This window comes from Phalacrocorax aristotelis, chromosome 1, assembly GCF_949628215.1.
Source record: "Phalacrocorax aristotelis chromosome 1, bGulAri2.1, whole genome shotgun sequence".
NCBI classification, from domain to species: Eukaryota; Metazoa; Chordata; class Aves; order Suliformes; family Phalacrocoracidae; genus Phalacrocorax; species Phalacrocorax aristotelis.
The window spans coordinates 92,139,446-92,164,983 of record NC_134276.1 but is presented as its reverse complement, the minus strand read 5'-3'; the positions used below and the strand labels follow the sequence as shown (position 1 = coordinate 92,164,983).

General features: G+C 36.1%; 1 protein-coding gene across 11 annotated transcripts in view; it reads left to right on the top strand.

The window, feature by feature from the left end:
- The window catches only part of DMD (dystrophin), a 1,138,094-nt gene that overhangs the window by 737,973 nt on the left and 374,583 nt on the right, over positions 1–25,538 (top strand). For all 11 annotated transcript variants that reach the window (XM_075097793.1, XM_075097785.1, XM_075097765.1 and 8 more), the window contains 2 exons: positions 3,665–3,829; positions 22,132–22,233. In XM_075097793.1, the coding sequence (XP_074953894.1) occupies positions 3,665–3,829; positions 22,132–22,233 (267 nt within the window). The remainder of the gene's footprint in view (positions 1–3,664; positions 3,830–22,131; positions 22,234–25,538) is intronic.

The window sequence follows — 25,538 nt, the reverse complement described above, 5'->3', positions numbered from 1 at the left end:
AATTAATCTAACTTAATTAACACTTGAACTGAAGTACAAAATTTTAAATGCATCACATGCTTTGAGATTAATGTTTTGACATATATTGAAGTTACATGGTCCTTTGATGTTGAAATCAGAATTTTGTCTTTGAAAGTATAATCCATAATTTTGTTGTCCTTTGCACTTGCAAATTTATTCTTTCCTTCGGTTGCTAACCAAGGTATGTTTTCAATGTTGAACTGCTGCCTAATAAGGCAAAGTTGAAAATATTTAATTTGCATACAAAGACTAAGGTAGATTCTTAGAAAGATATTCCAGTTGAAGCTGTCCTTTCTTCAGTTTTTTCTTTCGCACCCTATCTTCCTTGCCAGCCTACAACTTTCCTTCATCAGGCCTGTGTTCAGTCTTAGGCAGATTTGGGGGAAAGCACCTCACCCATTTGACCTGTTTTTACTCTTCTGCGGGTGTTGCCTTATGGTCACCGTTCCTATAGGTCTTCCCCTCTTAGAAAAGGACATCAGCCCACCTCTGATAAAACCGAAGTCTTTCTTAAATAGGAGGGAAAGAGGTAAGATACCAAAGGGAATGAAACTAAGGGGACACCGGATGGTTACCCCGAGACAACAAACGAATAAAAGGAGGATGGGAAGGGAGGGGGCCAAAAATGTAGAAAGGAGAATTGAAGTGGGTCACTAGCCATTGCTCACTCATCCCTGGAGGCATCCAAGAACTCGTAGAGAGAGCCCAGAGACAACAGGGCAGTAGAATGGCTGTAGGTCCCACCAGCGTCAGAAGCCCGCCTCAGAGGCGGAGCTCCTGGAGCTGTGACTAGCAAGTTTTGGAAGACTGTGAGTAAAAAGCTAGGGAAACTTCTGGAGGGCCCCATCTCCTTGTGTACTCCTCTGCCACAGAAAGGGCATAAATCTGGACACCCAGTCATCATGTCCAAGTCTGTTGTTCCATGGAGGTTTTCCCAAATTATGCTTCTGCTGAGCTGCAGAATTAGCTCAGGAAAAAAGCTGTCTGCAAGAGATAATCTGCAGCAGTACCTTGGCTTGATAGGTGGACTTGTAATTACCTTCAACTCATCAGGGTCTAATCTGATCAGCCAGCTTGACAGTTTGATGCCAGAGTTTTGAAAAAAAAAAAATACAAACCACACACCAAAAAAAAAAAATGCAGAACAAAAAGAACCCCAAAAACAAAACAGGTGAGCAAATTAAATCCCTGAGATCCAGAATCTAAGAATCTGATTCCCACACAGTGGCATGTAACATGTTACCTGGATCTTACAAGGTATTGCTTTGTTAAATGCTTATCTGTGCTTATCTGTGACCCTAACCTGAGTTTGAGGAAAGTCCTTTATTTTTTTACGGTTGTTCATTCAATCTCTGTGGTAAAAGTAGATGACACTAAATGTCTTTATATAATGAACTGACTCATATTGACCTAGATTTATTTTTTCATTTTTATATAAAATAATATAATCCTATGTTTGTGCTATAATTATAGAGCAGGAGCCAAGTTGTAAGAAGAGGGCTGCATTTACTTACATCACAATTTACCTCTTACGATAGGTGGGATTTATTTTACTTTCTTTTCTTGTCTGATTATTTTTTGAAAACAGGACGTTCAAATAGTCTCTCACAAAAATCTAGTCTTTCATATTCTGCTTTTCTGGATCAAGTGTACCTTAATATATAATCACTTCCCCATCCCCTCCTCCGCACAAAGACTCTACAAATTTTTCTTTCTCTGTCTTGTGATAGACCCAATATGCTTGATTAATGTTAACTGGAAGCAGATTAATTTAAATTTCAGATCTTCAGAAGTCATCTTGGATTTTTATCTGCCCATGACTACTTATTTACTTTCAGTAGTATTTCTGTGGAACTTGTTTACGTTAATATTAAAGCTACTACACATTGGAGATTAACATTCAAAAGTTGTAAGAAAGATGAAACTAATCTGTGAAATTAGGCCAAGGTCTGCATAGATAGTGAGTTAACACATAAGGGAAATGAATGCATTTTTAATTGTTTTCTTTCGTAGCTGGGGCCATTCTGGAAAAGCAGAGTTTTTATTGTATTTAACAAGATTAGGAAGACAGAAAAAGTAATTTGACTCACGGGTCAGTTTTATTAACTAGGACATTATAGGGTGGCTATAGTGAACAATGGAGGTAATATATGGAAAATCAACTGCTTGAATTACAAATATCACTTAAGTATGGTCTAATAGATCATACACAGAGTATATGTAGAGGGGTTATTTTAGTACCAACAAATTGGTATTTTCAAACCAAATTTGTGAAGAAATGCACGTATCATGAGATGGTTGTGCTCTTCCCATTCTCTCAGCTGGTAATTGTTTGGGGGCGGTTGTTTTTTTTGTTTGTTTTCTTGTTTTGTTTTGTTTTTAAAGTAACCTGCATTGCTTTCATGTCTCTAAAGGGTTTAGATTTATTGTCTTCTGTGAAATACCATCATTAGGGATTAGGAGTTAGTAAACAGCAGTAATACTTCTGTAGCTGGGCAATATGATAGCAATGTTTCCATTAATGCTGTTTAACTTTACAGGGAATTTAAATTTTATTTTGTCTATCAGAACCCTCATGTTTTGCTACTTTTAAGAGGGTTGCTTTAGTAAAAACATGTGCTTAGAAGCAATGAACATTGGGAAACCTCATTTTTCTTGGTATGGAAAACTAACCTTACTTCTTGGCTGATTTTAATAATTAACTGTCATTGTTTCTTTTCTCTGTCCAGGCCCTATATTTGCTGTTGTGAATAATTTTTATTTTAAAGTACAGATGGTTTCTCCCCTAGTATATATTTGCAATGTTGCCCATTGTGTAGCATAGTGACACCTCACCTCTCTAGGTATAGAAAACAATCTGGGAAGGACAGCATGGTGCTTTGCGTTGGCTTATTCATTTCCAACCTGTTCCTATATTTACTCCAAGTTCTTCAGTGCTGTCGAACTATGCCATTCACCGATTCTTAATTTCTGATGTTGTTGGCACAGAAGGATTTGCCTGGTAAAAAAATCTGACTGCTTTGAATGCAAATCAGAGATCCAAGTGGCCTGATCAGCGATCAGTATTGATTATGTATTTCTTCATTATTTTTCTTCACTGTATGTATCTGCTCACGCTATTTAGACTCAACTGTCAACTCTAAACACATTGTAAGAAAACTTGTAAATATCTAGAGTCAAGAGTTCAGGAAAGGTTTTATATCATTCAAATCAGCAATTTCATATTTTTACCCTTGCTTTTCCTGATTAAAATGTTACTTTTAAAACAGTTTCATATACCAAGATAACAAATTCTTTACAAAACAAAAAAGAGAAGCCTGATGCTGGGGTTTAGGACTTTTTGTGTTTTGTTGTGGTGTGTGTTTTGTGTTTCAGGGTTTGTCTTTTGGTTTTTGTTTGTTTGTGTTGGGTGTTTTTTTATTTGCGATTTTTTTTTTTTAAGGAAAGCATGTATTTTGACTCACTTGCAATATATGTACTGTAATTATTTGATTGGTGGGTCTACTCCTTCCTTCCCTTCTTCCTACCAGTGTATAAAACTTGTATTTTAACATTTTATATAAAAGTATATGTGTGTAGTGTTAAATTGCTTTGTGTTACTTTTTTAATTTGCCAAAAAACTGGCTTCTGGTATTTTTTTCAGGTGTCCAAAGATCTTCCAGAGAAGCAAAAAGAAATAGAGATTCTGCTACAGGATTTCATTGAACTTGATCAACAACTAAATCAGGTGGTACTGTGGGTAACACCTGTCAAGAACCAGCTGGAGCTTTATAACAAAGTGGGTCAGCCAGGAGCTTTTGATATTAAGGTAAATTTTCTTCCATTCTAAAAAAGCATCAGGATATTTAAGTGTTCAAAAAGCCAGATTCAGTATTAGCTCTATAGTTTGTATTAACAATATAGCTTTGAGACAGAAGTCGGCAGGAGTCCCCAGAAGTTCATAGTTCTATGAACTAAGGAAAACTTTTATTCCTTTCTGTTAAATGCTTTCTAGCAATAGGGTAGTTTAGAACTGATGGTTCCAAGGTGAAATATAAATGTAATCTATAATTTTTGCCATATCATATACATGAAACAATAGCCCTAAAAGTCAATACATCAAATTTTAATACAAAGTGAACTAAGATTCAAAGATCAGTGTTGGACTGTTTAAGCTATTTCATTCAAGTTAATGTGACTACATGAAAATCAGAATAGTTGGGGCCATATCACGATTCTCATATTGCAAGGAAGGATATCTAACTGCACTGGTAACATTCCAGTAAAAAAACAATAAAGCTGATTGTCAGTACCTGTGAGCAAATATTTGTCATCTGATCCTTGACATGTATTTAGGTGTAAAAATAATGCCTGCATATGGGTTGGGTAAGGCCAGAGAAGCTAAGGATGAAAAATACTGATTAGAATCAACTGGCCTGCAGGGTGTATGCTTAGACCTTTTGGCCTTGCATTTTGTCTATGCCTTATGAGCTTGTCTTTGCATAAACTGGGGAAATATTTAAAATACGATAGCTTATTGAAATCCATGAAATTTCTTTGGTTTATGTAGCTAAGCATCTTGTTTACCTAGATAAAGATTAAACAGAAAACACTGAGTTTTGTGTTGATTTTGATGATGCAGTTTTCAGTGAAAAAAAGAAAAAAACTCTATAGTTTTAAAACTTTTCTTGCCTTGCATGAAATGGAATAATATCTGCTTCTGAAGATGTGTGATTTTGCTGAGCATGGTTATTAATTTCACTTTAACTTAGTTTCTTTTAAGGAATGGTTTTAATGCCACTTTTTATGTCATAGAATCACATTATATAAAAGAGTGAATCTCAAGTCCTGTTGCAGTCCTATAATTGACAGAATGAGTTCAGCAATGACATTCATTCCCTTTTTAAAAGATAAAATTAGTATAGCTCTTTGCAAATGTCTGTATATATACTGAATGAGTGATGGAATTTTGCTTTAAAGAAAATCATCTATCCTTATTTCCTGTACTTTAACAAAAATTTTTATAAGATTCACCTGTTTTTTCTTATATTTTTCCATTCTGTTTCCTTTATTTCTAGAATGATTCCACCATTGAAGTGTATGTAAAATAAAAGCAGGGCTAAATTGCTACACATTTTAAGAGCATTGCTTTTCATACTGCTTGTGAAAGAGATGTTCTGCTTGGCTCTTTTGGTCCTCTTATGGTGATGTGTGACAGGAATATTTCTGAAAAACTGTTGAAAGAATAGCAAAAATTTAAAAAAAATCTGTAGTCCTGAAGTGGTGGGATGAAATCATCTATGTGTAGAGAGGTGAGGAACATGAAAGAGCTCCAAAGGAAGACAAATAAACTTTCTCTGTTTCTTTCATGGATAATTTTAGATCACTTAGATTTAAAGCTTGACCAGTTTTGATTGTAGATGAAACAGCTAGTTGCTTATACTATTGTAAGGTCTGTAAGCATATGAAGTGTATTAGCTTTTATCTGCATGTTTCTTATCAGGATTGCCTTTAAAAGACATAGATTTAACATCTTAAAATGTTGTTTACTGGTGGTTTACCGAGGCTGTAATTTTCTTCAAGGAGAGAATCTCTTACATTGAAGATTCTGTATTAAATATCTCTGAAGGCAAATGGGATTCTTATAACTTTAAGAATAAGCAGAGTAAGAGTTTTGAGACTGTTAATCATGACAAAACACACAGCAAAAATGAGGAGATATAATTCAGAAAAGCAGCCTATTTGTGACAATATTCAATTTTATACTCAACTTCAAACACATATTTCAGACCAATGCTAACATGCTGTCCTACATTAGGTCAAGTAAGTGCATACACATGCTCTTGAATAATTCTTGACAGGATTATGTGTATTCTTACATTACTGTCCTGCATATCTAATGCTATCTTTAAAAAAGTCAGGACAGCTGCATGATTCCCTTATGGGAGGGATGTATTCAACAAAGTCTTTTGCTCTGGTGTTCCCAAATACTGTGTAAATATTCAGCATTTGCTATACCACCATTTTAATTCCTTCACCGATATCCAGAGAACAATGAAATATCTTCTATAGGATTCAATAGCTCCTTTTTACAGACTCTGATGATCACCTAGTAGAACAAAAAGGTTATTGTTAATATTGTTAGAAAACAGATGGGATGAAAAATTTTACACATAATCTTTCTGGATATTCCAAAATCCTGGAAGGTATGAGGAAGGGATTTAAAACTGAAAACCAAGCTTGTGAATATGGCACTTGAGTGAGAGAGACCTGTAAGTCCTCAGGAAAACCAGACTTTTGTTGTTATAGCATTTGACATAATGGGTTACAAATTTTAATTTTAATTTCAATTAGGACATTGTCTTTTATGAAATTTCTGTCAGTGTCCTTCACGCTAATACTAAGCCTGCAAGATAATGTTCTCCTCCTCCTTCTTCAGTTATTAAGTCCTCTCTTATCTCTTTTTTTTCCTAGCAGTCCCACGATCTCTGGAATGCTTTGTGTTATTTGAGACTTTGGGCAAAATCTTAGCTTGCAAAGTATGTAGATATTTCAGTTTAAAAAGCAGGAAAAAAAATCAAGAAAAATCTAAACACTGTGAAATTGTTGAAACAAAACTTATAAAAGTTTTTCAGTCCCAAAAAATATATTGTAATTTATAACAGCATTTACCATAAAATACATTCCTTACTGAACTGAAAATTTTGGGTTTTTTTCACCCCATTCTGCTATCATAGCTCTACACTTACTGTCCAGAAGTACAGCATGGATGCAATATAATTTGGCTTCATAATATTCTTGACCATAATTTAGAGACTACAGTGACACAATTAGAACCCAAGCCTTCAATTAGGCACCATAATTTTTAGAAGTGGTTTCCAAAATCTCAAGTAGGCTTTAATAACTCACTCATTTCTCACTTAATAAGAGTAGAGAAAGGATTCATTATTCCAAGGGCTAAAAAACCATCTGTAACAGTATTTGCTTCCTTCATGTTGTTAATCCTTAATTATAGTTTTCTTCTATAAACAGTCAAATATTAAAAAAAAATAAAATAACTGTCCAAATAAATGAACATTGAAATGTGTATCGGTAAGCTACCAATTTAAAGTATTAGGATAAGGTCTTCATTCTTTTTAAGTGTTCAAAATTTTTTTACCCCATTGACACAATCTCCCTTCTCAATAATACCGGAATATAGACTGCTCCTGTGAAATACTTATGTATATGCATGGGGAAGGCACGAAATCTACATCTATAAGAATTTCTTGACTCTACTGTTACTTGTGAACACTGGAACACTTCTAGGTTTGCAATGTACCTTCAATGTAGTTCTCATGCACCTAGAATATATTTCATATTGTGCCTTTTAGACTCTATGGATTTTTCTTGTTTTTCAAGCTAACAGTAAGACTTCCTTGTGCATTTGCTGTTTGACCTGGAGTTATTCTCATTCTGATAGCTATTTTGTGTGATTTTGTATTCATGCTTCACAAACTTAGACAAAATCATAATGAATTTCCAATTTTACAAAATAGTACAAAGAAAATACCAAAAATATTGTCTACATTATAACATAGAAAAAGATTTAAGTACTTGACAGTACAGCTTTGTTTACAGTACAGCTTCTGCCAGCGCTGGTATCTAGGTTATTGGTGTTTATGTCATTGGATATATCCATGTCAGGAGATCCCTTCAGTGCCGACAGATCAAAGTTTATCTCTTAATATGTGCTTGTTTTTTACGTACTGGTACTTTTTTTACCAGTACTTCTCTCAGTGCTAGTGACGTGTGGCTAGAGTGAAACCCATTTTCCTGGTCCTGCTTTCAGTTTACATTGAATGACTTCATTTTTCATAGTAGTTTGTTCTTTCTTTGTCAATGAAAATCCACAGCAAACCTGAATTCTAGGAAGTGATAGCTGATTTTCTACTGTTGATGCAACCATATCCTTCCAGTGCAAAGCTGGGGTCCTGCAGAATAACATGGATGATATAATATATTTTCTCTCATTGAGTGAATTTTGATGTAAGGAAGTTCTATTTATGTTTTCAGATGTGTCTGGATCTCAATCTGAACAGCAGTAGTTCCACTTCTGCCCAGGTTTTTGGGCTCTCTGAGGGTAGCCTTCCTTCTTTCAAGTCTGTGTCAGTTTCATAGCATTTTGAGAGATATTTCCCATGATACTTTGGCAGGTCTTTGGGCTAGAAATGTATGTGGAGGAGGATATCAATCTAACAGCAGCAGATACTAGACTAACAGCAGAGCATGCTGTGTGGCAGTTACTGAGGTGTGGACATGCACAAACTTCTAATAGGATGGTCTCTACTTTCCTCTTTAACCTCGACTTATTGATAAACATGCTGCCAGGTATTCTTTTTGTCATAAATATTAATATCAATGACAGCCTCTAAAAGAAGCCTTCATATACTGTTGGAATATTAAAATTTTATATGAAAGACCTGTTAGAGAGAGCGAGCTACAGCTGCTGCATGATATATGGCAACCCTGCAGCTGACTAACAGATAACTATTTGTCGTCTATCAGAAATGTGCATAGAATTAGTATAGTTGGTTCGATTTAAGGTCAGAAGATACTGCTCTGATCATCCAGTCAGATCTGCACTATAAAGTAATCCTTTCAGTTTTCTGAATTATTTCCTGCTTGAACGTCTGCGCACCTTTCTCAAAAACAAACCAAAACAAGACTGGTTTCTAATTACCAGGCATGGACAGTCATCCACATCTTGTGGTGAATTACTTCAACAGCTGAGTTAAAAACGTACACAGTTTTCCCTGGCTGAGTTTGTTTAGCTTCATCTTTCTGTCACTGCTTTGTTTTCCAAACTAGAGAGCGCTCCAATACTGCATTAATAGACAGTAATCAAGCTTTTTCCTTAACTCTGTTTGCTAACCATCAGTACTGTTGTTCTAATTCAGACAAGGAAGCAAATATAGAGTATCTAATTAGCATTAGCTCAAAAAGCAATTATTGTTGTGGTCAAAGCAATTATTTTTGTGGTCCTGATAATAATGTGGTTACCTTTAATCACAAAGTTATTTTGGCTAAGTCAGCTAATCAGAGTCTAAGTAGGTGGCAAATGTTGCTATAACTGAAGGTATAGTCAGTTCTGCATTGCCTCCTTAATGGAATATTTAAGGACGTACATGAGCACTTTGAAATGTATTTATTCTGATCCAGCCATCCAAATTTAATATACTTAAACCTTTTAGGGATATGTTATTCTGAACTTGTGGATATAGACCTATACTTTACACTTTGAAACAGCTTTGCCTACAGCATCAACAGTCTGTGGAGCTCTAGAATTGTGGCTAAAAGAAATTGTTCAAGTACTGACATTTATTTCCTCGTACTGACTGTTCTGCTGAGATTTGTTTACTTCACCTGCAAGAAAAAGAATAAGGGGAATCCTGGAAGGGAGGGTAACAAGTGATGCTTCGCTAGTTGTTTCACAGATTAAGAAAATATCTTCAGAAAGTCTAACTAACTTTTTCTCTTCATTTCTCTCAATTTTCTTTTCCTCTAAATATTTACTTCCTCATAGTCCTGTTTAATCCCAGTTCTAGGTATGATAGGACCACAAGTCATTGAGGATTTTTATTAGGTATTCCCAGACATTTTGCTTACAGGAAGAATCCCAGAAGGCTTAAAAGAACTGTTGGATTTAGAAGTCAGGGTTCAGTCTAACAGAGCTAGAATAATAGCGCTTTCTTAAATACATAAAAATCAAAATGACTGGATAAGATAGATCAGAAGTAAAAGCTTTCCTATCACAACCGACTGCAACTATGACTAAGATAAAATTAACATTCTGCAATCTGTTACAGTCAGATTGCACTTTTTAAATGTAGCCCATGTAACATCTGAGGAGTGCTAAGGCTTTAGAAAAAAAATTTAGGTGGGAGTTAAGGGGGTTTTTTACAGTCAAAAAAAGAACCATTTATATCCAATATGTACATGTGTGCATACACACATGGTAAGGAAGTTCTATTGTGTTGTCACATATTCAACAAGAAATCATTAGCTAAAATCATTTTTAGAAACTGAAATATGTAAAGAATGGAAAGTATATTTTCCAGTAAGGTAGAGAGAAGAAAAGCTTACGGATAGGCTAGTGTTAATATGGTTTTAGCTGCTGCTATTTTTTAGCTGTTACTATGGTTTATTTGCTTTGGTATTTAGTGTTTGAAATCTATGGGTCAGTATTTTTATTAAGTCAAGCATATAAAAGTGAAGTTTACAGATTTCTTTTTTCTCTTTGGTCTCCAGAAGTGCAATCCGGAGAAATCCACCTTAGTTAACCAAGAAAAGTAGGAGCTGGTACTTTTAATACCTTTTATTACCAATAGCAATCTTCAGTTAATGACATTTTCAAGTAAGTGTTCTTCCATAGAAAACATTTCAACTTTCCGAGGCAGTGGAATTTTATTTAGTGAATCCCTAGTTCAAAGACAGAATATTGAAAGAGGAAGAATGCTGCAAAATTTATTGAACGGTAACTTTTTAGTGGATAAAACAATCCCTGGAAAATATTTAAATCTTGCTAACCATTTATGTCCTTTAATTCTGAGTTTTGACTAGTGGTAGTCCAGAAAACCAAGAATGTGAGACAAACTACAGTCAACTTTTGGAACTTAATAAGTATTGTGGTACTTTGGGGTTTTTTAATCAGGTAACATTGCTAAGATTGTGAGGTTAATATGCCATTTCTACAGAATTTAATTGAAAAATCATTATTTTACAAAGAAACAGGGCTATCTATGGCATAGAATCAAAGACAATTTTAATTATAGGATTTCTAGTTGTCTTCAGAGAAAATAAGTAGTACCAGGTTAGGTTTATATCGCTTATGCTTCACATATGATGAGCTACCCTGTATTCCTAACAGACTCCAAGTAAACAAGTAATTAGCACTGCATATAATAAATATCAGTCTGAATTCAGTATTTCACTGAAATTCTGCTGGCCCTTCTAAATCTTCTTCTCCAGACAATAATAAAAGCCGCTTTGTTTTCCCGCCACGTTGCCTCCAAATCCTCCTGCAATCTCACTGGTCCTTTCTCTCTGCTTACACAGTTTCCCAGTCTTTTCCCTTTAATCCCTCCTTACCTCCTGGGTCATCACTCACCTCTCCTATACTCCTCTATACTTGAGTCCTCTTTTCCAAGGTTTACACAACCTTGATTTTTCCCTATGCTGCTAAAAAAGTTTCAAACTGTCTCTGGATGTAGTATTTATACCCGTTTACTTTCCATGGTGGTCACATGCCATATATTTAAAATAGCATATTGTGTTCATTCTTGACAGATAAAAGTAGGCCATCCTTAAAAAAAATAAATAAATCTTTATTCTTAAAAATAACTTGTATTTGGATTTTGTCCTTGGTAAGCTTTGAAAGACAATAGGAAAGCTGTCAACTGTTGTCAATCACTTCATTGTATACTTGACAACCTCCAGTTAGAATATAAGAGAAGAGCATAGCTGAGGAGTAGCAAACCTAATTGTAGGCAAATAAAAGAAAATTCACCCACATGAGAGACAGAAAGTGTGGACTGGACATTGCTGTATTTTTCCTTCCATCAGCCTTCATTTGTCAGTTTCTGCTTGACAAGCTAGGCCAGATAAGTCAGATTTCAACTCTTTATTGGTTCTTTTACTTTTTCGTTTTGCTAACATTCTTTTAAATTAGTAGTTTTTATATGCAATGAGAGGTAATGTAGCTGATCCACATGAGCACCTACATACGCCAGAGATTTAACTCAATGTATCCTGACATCTGTGTCTGATTTGGCAAAAGATTGAACTGTGAAAGCTTCTGATGATAAAATATTGTTTGATTATGCAAACTACTCCTGTTTTCAAGGCGTTGTTAAGGTCTGTAGTAAATGTCAATTTAATGAACTCTTAGAACCTACAGCTTGATATTCTGTGCATAAATCAATTATCGCTCTTTCCAGAAATCTTTTTAAGGGACTTTGAGGAGCAACCTGCTCAATGTTTTCTTTGTGAGCTTTGATCATTTAGATTTTAAACAGTCTGTATCTAAACGTCTTCTAAAAAAATCTATTCCAAGTGCAAGAATATTAAATGATGTTAGCTGCAAATGGATTGTGAAAATGTGGCAAGACTTTCCCAATGAGTAGTCCTTGTAAATTTTTTAGTCTGTAACAGACTTTGCAGCCTTAAGGATGGATTGCAAAACCTATCTGTGTCGCAGCGTGTCAGGAGAGGAAGAAAGGAAAGACTTTTTTGAAAGGTGATCAAGTATTTGATGTGTGGGAGTATTTTTCTGGGAAATAATAGATGACTAGTAAATTAAGATGTGATTTCGTTCTTGAAAGCATAACCTTTCTAGAAGCTTGAGTAAGTTGCTCGGAAGTTAGTGACGTTGTACCTCAGCTTTGCCTTTTGACTTCCTCCCTGTACTATTAAAAACAGCTCAGAGAAAAATGTGGTTAATATAAAAAAGCATATATCTGCAGGAGGAAACTGACAGAGCAGTTTACCAAGGCTCTAGTGAAGTCAATAGCAAAACTATAGCTTGCTTCAGTGTAGATAGGTTTTCAGAGACAGGACATTTCCTCTCCTATTCAGAAAACACAGTTTTCTAATATATTTGCTCTTTGTGTTCTTCTTCATATACTCTTTTCTTAGCAGAAAAACTTCTTCAAAATTATTGAAAGCTCCTGGACACCCTTCTTCTTGATAATAGCATGTTATTTATTAAACAGTAACTCCTCTTCTGTAAGTTTATATATTTTGCTCTGCTGATCACATACAATTTAAGTACTGGAATCTGAAGAAGACCCCATACAAATGACTGCTTATATCTGCACAAAGTCCTGTTAGCTTTGGCTTAAGTTGCATTGAATTAATTTCTCTGTAGTAAATATTAAAGGCAGGGACCGTATCTCTTTGCAGTTTTTTGTACATTGGTAGCTATATGAATTTTTGTTACCTGATGGACATTTGAATAAGCTCGATGTTATTTTGACTGATATTTGAGTAAAAACTGATTTATTTTTTGATTGATTTTTTTGAGTAAAAATCAAAAGAATCTTAGTTCCTTCTCACACTAAAGTTAGTGAATGTGGAAAACACTCAGTCCTGTTTCGGATTTTGTGTTAAATTTCCAAGTAAATGTAGCTTTGAGATATTTCACATAGTGCTGTAAAGCTTAACTCTTGTGAGATACTCTTGTAAAGAGAGTCAACCTGTTAGATATTACAAATTCTGCAGTGAAGGATGATTATTGGCAAGTGGGATTTCTTTCTAAACTATTGCTGTGGGATGACCCTGGTAGGCATCTCAGTCTCTCACAGCTGCTCGCTTGCTTCCCCCACAGTGGGATGGGGGAGAGAATCATAAGGGCAAAAGTGAGAAACTCATGGGCTGAGATAAAGACAGTTTAATAGGTAAAGCAAACCTGCCCACACAAGCAAAGCAAAACAAGGAATTCATTCACTACTTTGCATCGGCAGGCAGGTGTTCAGCCATCTCTAGGAAAGCAGGGCTCCATCACGCCATCATTCCGACTGTACCCCCTTCCTTCTTCACCGCAGCTTTTATTGCTGAGCATGACACCATTTGGTGTGGTATATCCCTTTGGTCAGTTAGGGTCAGCTGTCCCCGCTATATCCCATCCCAACTTCTTGTGCACCCCCAGCCTACTTGCTGGTGGGACAGCATGAGAAACAGAAAAGACCTTGACTCTGTGCAAGCGCTGCTAAACAATAGCTAAAACATCTCTGTATTATCGACACTGTTTTCATCATAAACGTAAAACATAAAGACATATGGGCTGCTGTGAAGAAAATCAACTTCATCCCAACTAAAAGCAGTAAAGAACCACAGAATCATAGAATCGTTAAGGAAAAGACCCTTAAGATCATCGAGTCCAACCACTTACCTATCACTGCCAAGTCTACCACTAAACCATATCCTCAAGCAGTACATCCATGTAATTCTGAGTGTGGCTATTGTTTAACACAGGACACTACTGGGTAGTATTTGCTTACTAGTTCTTTCATTCCTCTACTTTCTAATTAGATTTTTCTTTATTCAGAGTGAAATGAATGGGTGAGATTTTAAAAAGATAAACTTCTGATAACATACTTGCTCACGGAAATTAAAAAAAAACACCAAAGTGCCACCACACAGAGTGTGGATATAACTTAGCCATTTGCAGTTGCAAACCAGGTAGTTGGAAACAAGCAAAGTGCATATTTTCCAAAATATAAGAACATAAATTTAATTTACTGAAATCTACCCCTGTTTCCGCTGCTGAAGTAACATACTGGAGCAGTCTTTACAATTTTTTCCAGTAATATATGCCACTGTAACTATTGGAAGACAAACTGCAGAAATATATCTTCATAAATATTCCTTTAAATGATGCATTAAAGATTAATACGAGAAGATGGGCGTATCTGAAAACATATTACAATCAACAAACTGATGTTAGAACTGTAATAGATTTTGATTTTTTTCTAATTTTCTTTTGTAGCCAGAAACTCCTCTGAAAATAATTATTTACTAAACTTGAAAAGAAGAAAAATTTACACATAAGCCCTGTCCTAAGAGAGAGAAGAATAAGCAACCAAGAATTAGATGGTAAAATAAATAAATAAATGCCTCTCTCCCAAGTTAAATTATTTTTGTACTGAGAGAGAAGATATTATGATTTCTTTTTCCTGTTTACAAGAAGAAATAAACAATTTTTATGACTCAATACTATTATAATTATCACTAAATTTCATTTGTCAGTCAAGATGCTTATGGTGGTAGTCTGTAGCTGTAACTGTCAATATAAGTAACTGTTCTTCCTCTTAAGCTGTTATTCTTCAGCATCTAAAAGAGTAAGTAACTAAAAGAGCTTGGTAAATTATTGGGACTTGCCTTATTTTCTCACAAGAATTTCTTGTTATGTTTTTGTGCCAAATTTCCTTCTTCTGTGTCAGTTCTCCTGGATTTGTTACTCTCTCTTATGTTACGTACCAGAAGTAAGACAGGATCTGTAGTCTAGGTGGAACAGGAGCAGCTGCTTCATCCTGTGTCCTGTCCAGCCTCAAAATAAAATATTCTGAATCATATCCAATCTCAAAAAAGTCTTCTTACTGGGCCTTTTCACAGTCCAACTGGATGATTAACTGTGCTTTATCAGTACATGACCACCGTAGCCAACTTTTTTTCATACGCCATATCTGCAGGTCATGTCTTTAGAGCTAATAAATTCATCTATCTTCAGTACCTCCAGGAAATTTCCTTTTCAGGACAGACAGCTGCAACGGATAGATACTGATTTCTCTGTGTGGTGAAAAAATTAGTATATTTCATCTCCTTTAGATGTACAGAGGAAGCTCACAGGTTTCTGATAGCCAACAGGAGAATGTGCTTTGGAAAAGACATCCTTTCACTCTGCAAAGTGGTGGGGATTGCTATTTCAGGCACTTTGCATGCATGGCTTAAATTGTGGGACCTTCTTAGTTCCACTTCAATGCAGAGGATTTCCTTTTTCTTTTCTTTCCTTCCCTTTTCCAGTACCAGGAATAAGAGATATTGCCGGGAGCGGAATGATGAAAATCACCACCAGTTCTTAATAGACACAGCATCTGCATGTTTTACAAACGGCACAAAGGCTGTACTCATAGGTTTAGAAAGGGTTATGAACTCTAAAATGTATGTTGCACTTTTTAGAAGGAAGAGGTTATTTGTGTAGTGCTCTTTTCTGTAAAATAATTGTTTCTCCTCTAAAGTATCTCAAAAATAGTTCACATAGGTCAAGACCTATACTTGAATCAATTTTACAGCCTCTCGTTAAAAGAAGATGACTGTCTTTTGCATGCTTTACTTTAAAAAGCTGGAGGAATCTCACAATATTCTTTTCCCCATTAAGAAAGCTTCTAACGCTGCCTTGGGTTTGTACTTTGGGTCTCACACATTTAAAAGAACAGTGATTTAAGGTAATGGGGGGGAAAATGGTTATTTTATTTACTGATTAAAATAGCATATTTAGAGGCAGATGAATCAAATTACTTGTCCACTAGTTCCAGAATATTTTTAGCGAAAAAGCAGTTTTACACTAAGCTTCTATCTAGGCCATTAATGGAATGGTCTTTAAATTTATTTGATTGGGGTTTTTTTGGGTGGGTGGGTTGGTTGGTTGGTTTTGGTTTTTTTGTTTGTTTGTTTTTTGTTTTTTTTTTCATAAAACCCTAAGACAGGAAAGTGAACCAAAATTCTGCAACTTAGATGTTCACAGAGCATGTTCTTTCTATACAGAGATAAGTAAAATACTCAGGAAGTTATCAAACCTTTTCATCTGTTATGTAGAAAAGAACAGAGGTACAAGCTTGTCTCTCCTTGAATTTTATCAAGATTGATTAAAGTCTTTTTTCAGAAAGTTTAAATACTGGCAACAGCGTTTTTTCCCTGGTGGATTAGGTCCCACCTCAATATGGCCACAGAACTGTTAATAGTATGTTTAATAATACTGTATAAATATCTAAAGTGAATACTGAGAATGCCATTGACTGTACTACCTGACCTAGCATCAAGATCCAATGCTCACTGTGGTGTAGCTGAACTTTGATGTATTTTAATTAAGTCTCATCTGACCATTCTTCTTTGTGGTGGTTTAGCTTGTTAGTCTGCTCCATGAATGGGAATGTGCAGAGCTGAGTCAAAAGGAAGAATGAGGTCACTTACTTAGAACCAGAATTCTTGAAGATAGGAATATATTCAGATTTTCTATCCACTTCCCTTTCTTTACTTGTGAGGCAAAAATGAGGCACTAGGAACCCCACCATTTATTTATAACTTTTTTCCATAAAATATCTGAGAATAATAACCTGAAAGATAGGTGTAAATATTTCAATGAACCTCGCTGGAGCTTCTCATGCACATGAATAAAAAAAAATCCACCTCAGAGATTTCTGGTTACGTGTTATACTGTCTCTCATCTAAAAGACAAGAAAAACATCATTAAATGTAATTTTCTGTTATCGAGCTGAATATATATGAGGATTTATATCTGATTATTTCAAAGAAGTATTTTTGAAATTACAGGCCTCCAAATTATTTTAGGTTTTAGGTTTGGTATATTTGCTGGTTAAACCTCACTCCCTTGTCTCTATCAGTAAAGTGAAGGGACATTGCTTACTGCCTCTGTTTTCCTGTGAATAAATTCTCTCCCTTAATCTTCATTTAATGTACCATCTTGATAAAAAGAGATCTTGACTTTTAAAACAACTCATTATATTAATTTCAAAGTTATGGGGTTTTTTATCTGAAGGTTGTAATTAAGTTTCTATTTTTGCATTGCACTTCACCATGAAAATGCAGGTTTAATCACCCTGAACTTCTCCTACTGTCCCTGCAGAAAATATCCCATGGACATCATCTCATTGGGAAATTGATCCCAAAAGTTACACTATTTTCACCAGAGAAGGTGAATCGGTGCTTGTGGTTCTTAATATAGACCAATACACAGTCTGAAATGCTGCAGATACTTTTATAGATAGCTGGCTGTGCCTCCTAGTATATGTGCAGCGTATTTCAAACAGCCTGTCTGTTTCTGCTAGGATAGTTACCACCTCTTGAAATAACATATGCCAAGCCATCAGACTTTCTCTTCCATTGGCATACACACCAGAGGTTTAGTCAATATATTGGTTTCAGCTAGAGAGTACGAATTTTCTAAGTTCTGAACTATAACAACAGACTTTCATAATCCAGATGGGGCTGTAGACAAGTCCCTGCCACTTTTTCAGCCTTTAAATGCGTTTAGCAGGTTGAACCGACACGTTGTTGAAAATGCAGAAGCCAATGTGGCTTATTCAGCAGTAGGCTCTCATCAGTTCGGATGTACCATTTTAACACCACTGAAAATTCATAGATGGTATGTCATGGAAAAAAGGTGGCCTCTGTTTGATTCTTGTTGTTTATACGTGTTTGAGAAACAGCAGTTTACAATTATGATGTATTTTAATTTAGCATATGTGTGAAAAAGGTTAATTAGCATATTCATCACCCAGCCCAGAACTAGCATTACAATTCCTTTCACAGGCAGTTCATAAATTGTGCCATTCTACTAGTCAGCTCTGTCTCCCAGAGATAGTGCTGTGCCTTCCCACAGCAAGAAAAGTGAGTGTGGCACAAGAGTCAATGATCTTGAATCAGGACTTTTAAAAAGCTATGACTTTGGTATTCTCTAAAGACTGATGGATGTGAGCATGAACAACTCCTACTAGCTTTAGTAGTAGCCTGGCCTGTGTGATCAAGATCAGATGTCAGTCCCTGCTCTGGGTCTATTCTCCTGGATCCTACACAGGCTAGCCAATAACTGCAGTCTCTTTGTTGTGAGCAAACCATGGGAGGCCATGTTAAGGTCGTTATCTTTTTGTTCTCTTTGGGAACTGAATGATGGAGCAGTATCCTGAAACTACTCTCTTGCCTGTCAACCCATATTAATGGGGTGTCGCCTAGCAAATGGATTTGAAATTGCTGGAAACTTGCTCACTGGGCGGAATTCATCAAGGGGCTATCCAATCAGGCAGAGAACTGGGCAAAGAGCTCCCTCAAAGATTCTGCTAGCAATTTTATGCCAGGTGTGCACTTATTTAAAATCGTTTTTTGATGTTTTTAGATGATGTTGGAATTAATGTGCCACAATCAAAAAATAGTTGCTGCTCTAGCAAATAAGATATTCATCTCAGCAGTGTCCAACTGAATGACAAGATATTGAGAACCTCTTTTTCCCCATGACTCTTATCTCTATTGTTATTTCCACATAAATCTCAAATGAAGCATCATGCTATATCAGATAGACTTGCACAATGCATTTCAGTTTAGGTCAAGGCCATTGATTTTGAAAGATCAGACTACACAAGAGTAGTTCATGTAACTCCAGAAAATTGTAGAGCAGGAGGAATTGGTGATTTAACAGCTAGATACATTATGTTTCTGTTACCTGCTATGGCAAATTATACCTGTATTCTACCCATAAAGAACAAATACCTTTTGAATCCATAAAGAATACTTTTTCAAATGTTTATGTAATATGCAGAAATGGCATATCTTAGTTTTTCTGTGTTGTGTATACTAGTATTAGCATAAAATAATTACTGTGAAAAGGATTGCTAAATGTTTTCTTTTCTGCAGAATGTGGAGTCACATGGTTGGTACCTTCAGTCATTAATTTTGCTTTTTTTTTCTTTGCCTCTTAATTTTAAAAGGGAAATTACCCTGTTTATATGTATGTATATGGTAAATCATGATTCAACTTTAAATATAGAAGGTACAGTACAAATAAATACTAAGCAGCTAAATTTTTTTACTGCTACAGGATTTGAGTAGTGACTCGTGTTATGAATAGCCCTTTTAATTATTCTGGAGCACCTTCCCTAGCCGGGTTCTTCTGGGTTTGAATTTTCAGTTCCTGGTGGTGGAGCTTAACTGCTCTTGTTAATGACTATTAGTACAAACCTAGTCAGATCAAATACAGGACAAAGCTTAAAAGATCCACCTGAAGAAACCTCTGCTTTTCCTTATGTATAGAAAATATTAGGGGAAGTGGTGAAGATGACCTGGGAAGGACCCGTAAGTCCTCAGGCTTGTTCAATCGTTGATAGAGCTGCTGGGACGCTGGAGGGCCGGTGGCTCCCTGTGGGCCAGGGCCATTGGAGGGGGCCTTGAGGCCCTTCAGGGCAGGGCCTGGCAGCCCAGGCCCATCCCACCCCCAGCCAGGACAGCTGGGGGCACCGGGGCAGCCTCAACCCTGGGCGCTGGGCACCTCCCTGGGGATGGGCCGAGGCCAGGCTGGGATATGGGCCTATAGGTGGGCCCAGCTCAGCAGCACCCATGGCGGGGCAGGGCTGTGGGGAGCTGGAGACCAGCCCTGCTGCAGCGTCACTGGGGCAGGGGCTGACGTCCCTGGGGGGCTGATGTGGGGTCCTGGGCCCTGGGCAGGTCGGGGGGAGCCCTGGGGAGTTGGGCAGGGGCAGGCAGGGCTGGGGGTGCCCTTGGGACTGGGCGCAGTGTTAGGTGCCCTCCTAGAGCACACGTTCCACGCTGGCTACAGCCCAAAAGAAACCAATTTCTGTGCTCCCAGAGCAGTCCATGGTGGAAACAAAAGCATAGTGAATGGGGAAGATTGAGAGATCCACTTCAAAGACAAGTCCACCTCAGGTTAAACCAGTGGTGTAGGTGCACCGACAGTGAGTGGTCTTGACATTCTTGGACTCTGCAGAGAGTTGTAACATTTTTTCCTGCTACAGAATTTTTTTATGATACTTGGTGCTCTTATAAGCATTTGAGATGTCTAGAATAACACAACACAAAATATTGACAAAATACTGCAGATGGCTTAGTTTAAAAAAAACAAAACAAAAAAAACCAACTAAACAAATATTAGGATGCCCACCTTTTCATCAAGATAGGCAGAAAATACCTTCTTCATTAACACTCCTTGATGATTATTTTTCCTTTATATTGTGAGTAGGGAAGTAGAAAGCTAACCTCATATTGAAATAGAATGAAAATAGGACTTTAATGAGGATTTGATCAACAGGTTAATAAACTGCCACCCCCTAATATCACGATTTTGCTGTGCATTGTTTTTCAGTGCTTATTGTCTATGAAACCTTATAGTTATATCGCATTAATATTGAAATGCATAATTAAAAGCAACTAAATGCAAACATGTTTCAGGTATCCATGCAAGAAATCAGACAAGCTTTAAGTAACTTCATTTGCTATTGATAAACAATATTTGAAAGGAAAAATGGGAGTTGATAGTGAATTTATCAACACTTTTTATTTTTACTGAAAATAAAGTTTTGCAAGTAAAATTTCAGGTAGCAGTGTAGACAGGTTTTCTATGTTGAGCTGAAACAGAAGATCCAAATGGCCCCTTTCTGAAACTTAAAATTACATGCATTTGAACAAGTTTATTGCAGAGCAAAGAATAACAGATTTCCACCAATGAAATGATGTGTTGGATCAGATAGTGACAAGCCTGGCATGCAATCTTGTCTGCTGTCACGCTAATGATAGCTGAGACTGTGGACAGAAAATCAAGTTGGAGTCAGTGGATAGTCTGCAATATTGGTTAGGACAAGGTAATTAAGCTATAAAATAGGTGAGAGAAGAGTGGAGAGAGGAAAACAAAAAAACAAACCAACAAGCTAATTTTAACATCTGGGATGACTGTAAGAAATTTTTTTTGTTGTTTATATTACTTGAAAAATAAAACTAATATGAATGCTGGAACTCCAGGAGTACTTTATCTTTGCTTTTACACTTCTCAGTGATTTTTTTTTTTTGGGGGGGGGGCTCTCAATTATCTACAGGTAGTGCTTTCCCCATTACTTTCCCTATTACATATTTAGTCAGTGCCTGATGAAATTAAGCTGCTGTATGTTGGGAACGGCTTCCTGGAGTTGCATTTTGTTAGCACATGAATTACAGCTTTCCAGCTTAAAAAAGAAAACTTTTAGAGAGTATGCTGTTGCTAATTCAGTAGGGTGTCATTGCCCTACTGTACCTTTAGGAACTGTTAGTGCTACTGTGCTTTTGGTTTTAATTCATTAGTATAAATGTTTTTCCAGATAAGTACTAGTTTACTACTAGTAATAGTAATTTGCTATTAATGTTTTTTATCTTCCTAAATTCAGTATCATTGTTGCATCTCACGTTACGATTTTAATGCTACGTACTGTATGAACAAAATGTTAACCAGTGCACTTTTAATCCACTGGTAATGTAACACAGACAAAAGGACAGAGCTGCTTAAATGAGATTTCTCATGCCTGTCTTTCATAGTATGATTTTGTGTTAGCTTTGTAATCGTTTTATTGAAACCTTCAGGATAAAGGGACCTATCGCTGTTTATTTTGCTAGCATTACTGTTTTCCAACACTCTTTGCTTTTGTTTTCTCTGGTGACCCTCTTTGTCTTTAGCTTCTACTAACCATAAGTTTTCCCAGAAACCAATCCTGAGCAGAAACTAATCTACTGGTGTTTTATAGCTTCCTATGGAGCTCTAGGACTTTTCAGTCTTATTGCTTATGCTACAGTTAATCTGCACTGCATGTGTTTTTTATTTTTCAGGAAACTGAAGCAGCAGTGCAGGCTAAACAGCCGAATGTGGAAGAGGTTTTGTCTAAAGGGTGTCATTTATATAAGGAAAAACCAGCCACTCATCCAGTAAAGGTAATGAAGCAACCTTTAGCAATATCCATTACTGTGTAATGGGTTATGCTTCCCCTGTTGCACACTTGTCCTTGATGCGCTCTGTTTAAAATCAGTGAAAGAACTTGGCAAATGGCATTTGTTCTGTTCTGTGACAGCATAGCCAGGAAAAATGTAATGTTCCCAGCTAGAAAATTTTTGCATATTGTGATGGGAATATTGCTTTTGACATTAAGTTTTTTCTACCTCTTGAAGAGTAATCCACATTGAAAGAAAATGTAAATTTTGGTGCCTAATTAATGGCATAATTTAACATGTTTTAAAACTCCTTTATTTTGATTTTTGCTTTCAGAATTTTTGTCAATTAAAAAAAAAAAAGAACGTTTTCTAGAAAAGGTAAGAGTCACGTTGTAAAGAGGGCCCTTTAAAATTTTTCCATTGTGAAGAAAAGAAGACATGGCAATATAGAACTTTCCCACTCAGTTTCTCTGCCAAAATTCATGTAGAATGAGTGACTTCATATTGTTTTGGAGCAGAAGATACATTGTTAAGAAGGCTTATGCCTCCCAACACTTCTTTTTTAGAAAAATGTACTATAGAATCCTTTTCCCCAGCATAGAAAGTTTGAAGGGGATATTTTACACTCAGTTTCCTAAAGAGTATTCAGACCTTCACTGATACCACAGTATCATTTTCTACCCTGTGGAATCCTGAAGCAGAAAATAATCAGCAAGCAGCCTCCCATGTGTGGTTCAGCTGCTTTTGGAGTGGGAGACCAAACTAGTAAGGTGACTACCATATCAACCAGAGCTTGATGTGGTTTCTGGTTTTATAACGGCTAATAAAGTATCTGTGAACGTGATGATTAAGAGTTCCCAGAAACCGTAATAGTGGCTTATTGATTACATTAAGTATCTACTGCAATTGTTTCTGACTGGGCAGAGATAGTAAACTTTGTGTTTAGAGCTTTTCCAAACATACAGCACTCAATAACCTCTTTAACAGAAAAAAGTTTCCTTACAAAGTTAAGATGTGTGTAGGTGACCTCTACAGTGAATTTCTTGGTTTTTCATCTCTATTTAGTCACTATACTTGGAGTATTATGTTCCTACTTTTACAAAGTTTCCTCTAAATTACTTAAAAATCCCCAGCAGATCTCCATTCACAGGAGCACATGAATGCACTTATCGCTACTTTAGAAATTAATACATATTTAAGAATTATTTAGTTTTCTTTCTTCTTTCCTGAACAAAAACATTTAAGAGATATTTTTGTCTTCAGTATCTATGCTTTTTTTAAAAAAAGATCAGTTCTCCTAAACAGTGGTAAAACACTGAAAGAGGTAAACTCAAGGTGACTTAAAAATATTACGATAATGAAAGTGGGCAGAAATAAAGTTTTTTACTCTGGGCATTTTTCTTGGCTAATTCAGCACTATTATTGTTGGGAACTGAAACATGTCATCTGCACACTGAATGGATGATGGAACAAAAATCAGTCTGCAATAACTGCGTTTACTCATTTTGTATGACTTCAGCTGCAGTTTTAGGGAAACTTACTCCACATTTTAAGAAGCAAAGCACTTGAAACAACAAAACACTAGAGGTTTTGGGTTTCTAGATTTTTTGTAATTGCATGTAAAGTATTGCAGAATGAATGCTGGCATTGGCATTATCAAGGAGAAGAACTAGTACTTGTTTTACGTACCACTGACAGAAGTATAAATAGTGTGAAATGATTCTGTTTAGGCCAAACTTCTGACATAGAAGTGTACTCTGTGTCTATTTCTTTTAACTGTTCACATCAAAGACACTTAAAACTGCCAATTTCTATCAGATTTACTGGAACAAGATAACTCTTTAAATAAAGATTATGATGTTCCTTGAGTCATAGCTTTGACAATTATATTATAAAATATGTCTGTGAGGAAAACAGTAACTACTTGTAGAGTAGCGAGTATTTCATTTCTAGTCCCTCTTTAATTGCAATTTACTTTTTTCATTACATTCTGTATTTCAGTTAATTGAATGACCTGTGAAGTTAATTTCTGGTTCACTGTGTGTACAATAAGTCATAAAACAGTGAATATATACTGTCAGGACTGTTGAATTGCTTTTTTAATGATGTAGGTTTCCTTAATCTTCCACCTATTTATACTGGGTTGGTCTTCTGTCATCGCTTTTCATGAGTAACTTCCAGCACTGCCTGCTATTTATGTGTTCCAATATAGATTTTTTCAGCAAATGTAAAAATCATTTTCTACAGAAAAGGTATTTGGTGGAAGCAGAAATAATTTGTACTCAGATTAAGGTGGCTTTGAAAAGTTATTAGCAAGGTTGCAACGTTAAGCACTCAAAATTTTCGAAGGTTCTTGAATTAAAGCTGCTTTAATGGTAGCCTTGGTTTAGGCTGAACCCTGCCTAATTCAGTACAGGATATGGATAGCACTCACTGTGCAAGCAGCAATTCAATACTGACTCACACTCCTTGTTTAGTCTGTGGCACAGGAAGAAAAGGTAAAATTACCTGGCTTCTTTAAAAGCATTAATTACTCACATAGCATTGCTTGACAACTTTGTAGATTATTTAGTTCTCTGAGGCATTTTTCTCTTAGCCTCCTTTTTTTCTCTCTGATTTCCTTAATTCACCACAAATCTTCCCATTCTTTTCCATAAATGAAGTAGAGGTCGTACAGACTCACACCACAAGCCTCTCCTCTGCTGGAAAACAGTATGTGTCAGAGAATTAAAGTATTGGTGTAATTACATGCATTGTATCTGAATTAATGTTCTTAGTTGGTGTTATTCTGGCATTGTCTAAAGTTTAGCTGTTTATCTTTGCAATTTTTATAATGTACCTCATTATCATGTTTTGAATGTAAATTAAATCCCATGGATTTTGACACATACTTAATGATATCTCATAGTTATGTCACTGGAATAAGTACATTCTCACCCCCTCACTAAGCATACTAAAAGTGCTGATATTAGAATTTCGCGATGCAGGACTGTAAAATATTTTTGTTGGCAAATGAAATTCTTGTATATGCTGATTCAAGATTCAAGAATGGGATGAGACGTGTGGTCCTTTAAGCACTAACACTTTAATAATCAGACCTATTAACTTGTACAAAATGGATTTCATGCTTTTGAAATGCATTTATGTAAAGCTTTTTCAGGTGGGGGAGGGAGAGTTTACTGCTGGTGGCAGTGGCAACAGAAAGAACATAAACCCCAATCTCATAATTAACAGCACTTAAACAGAACAGTTTATTCAGGAAAGGTTTTCTGTGGCAGTGGAAGAGCTGTAGTTCCCTGCCACAGCAA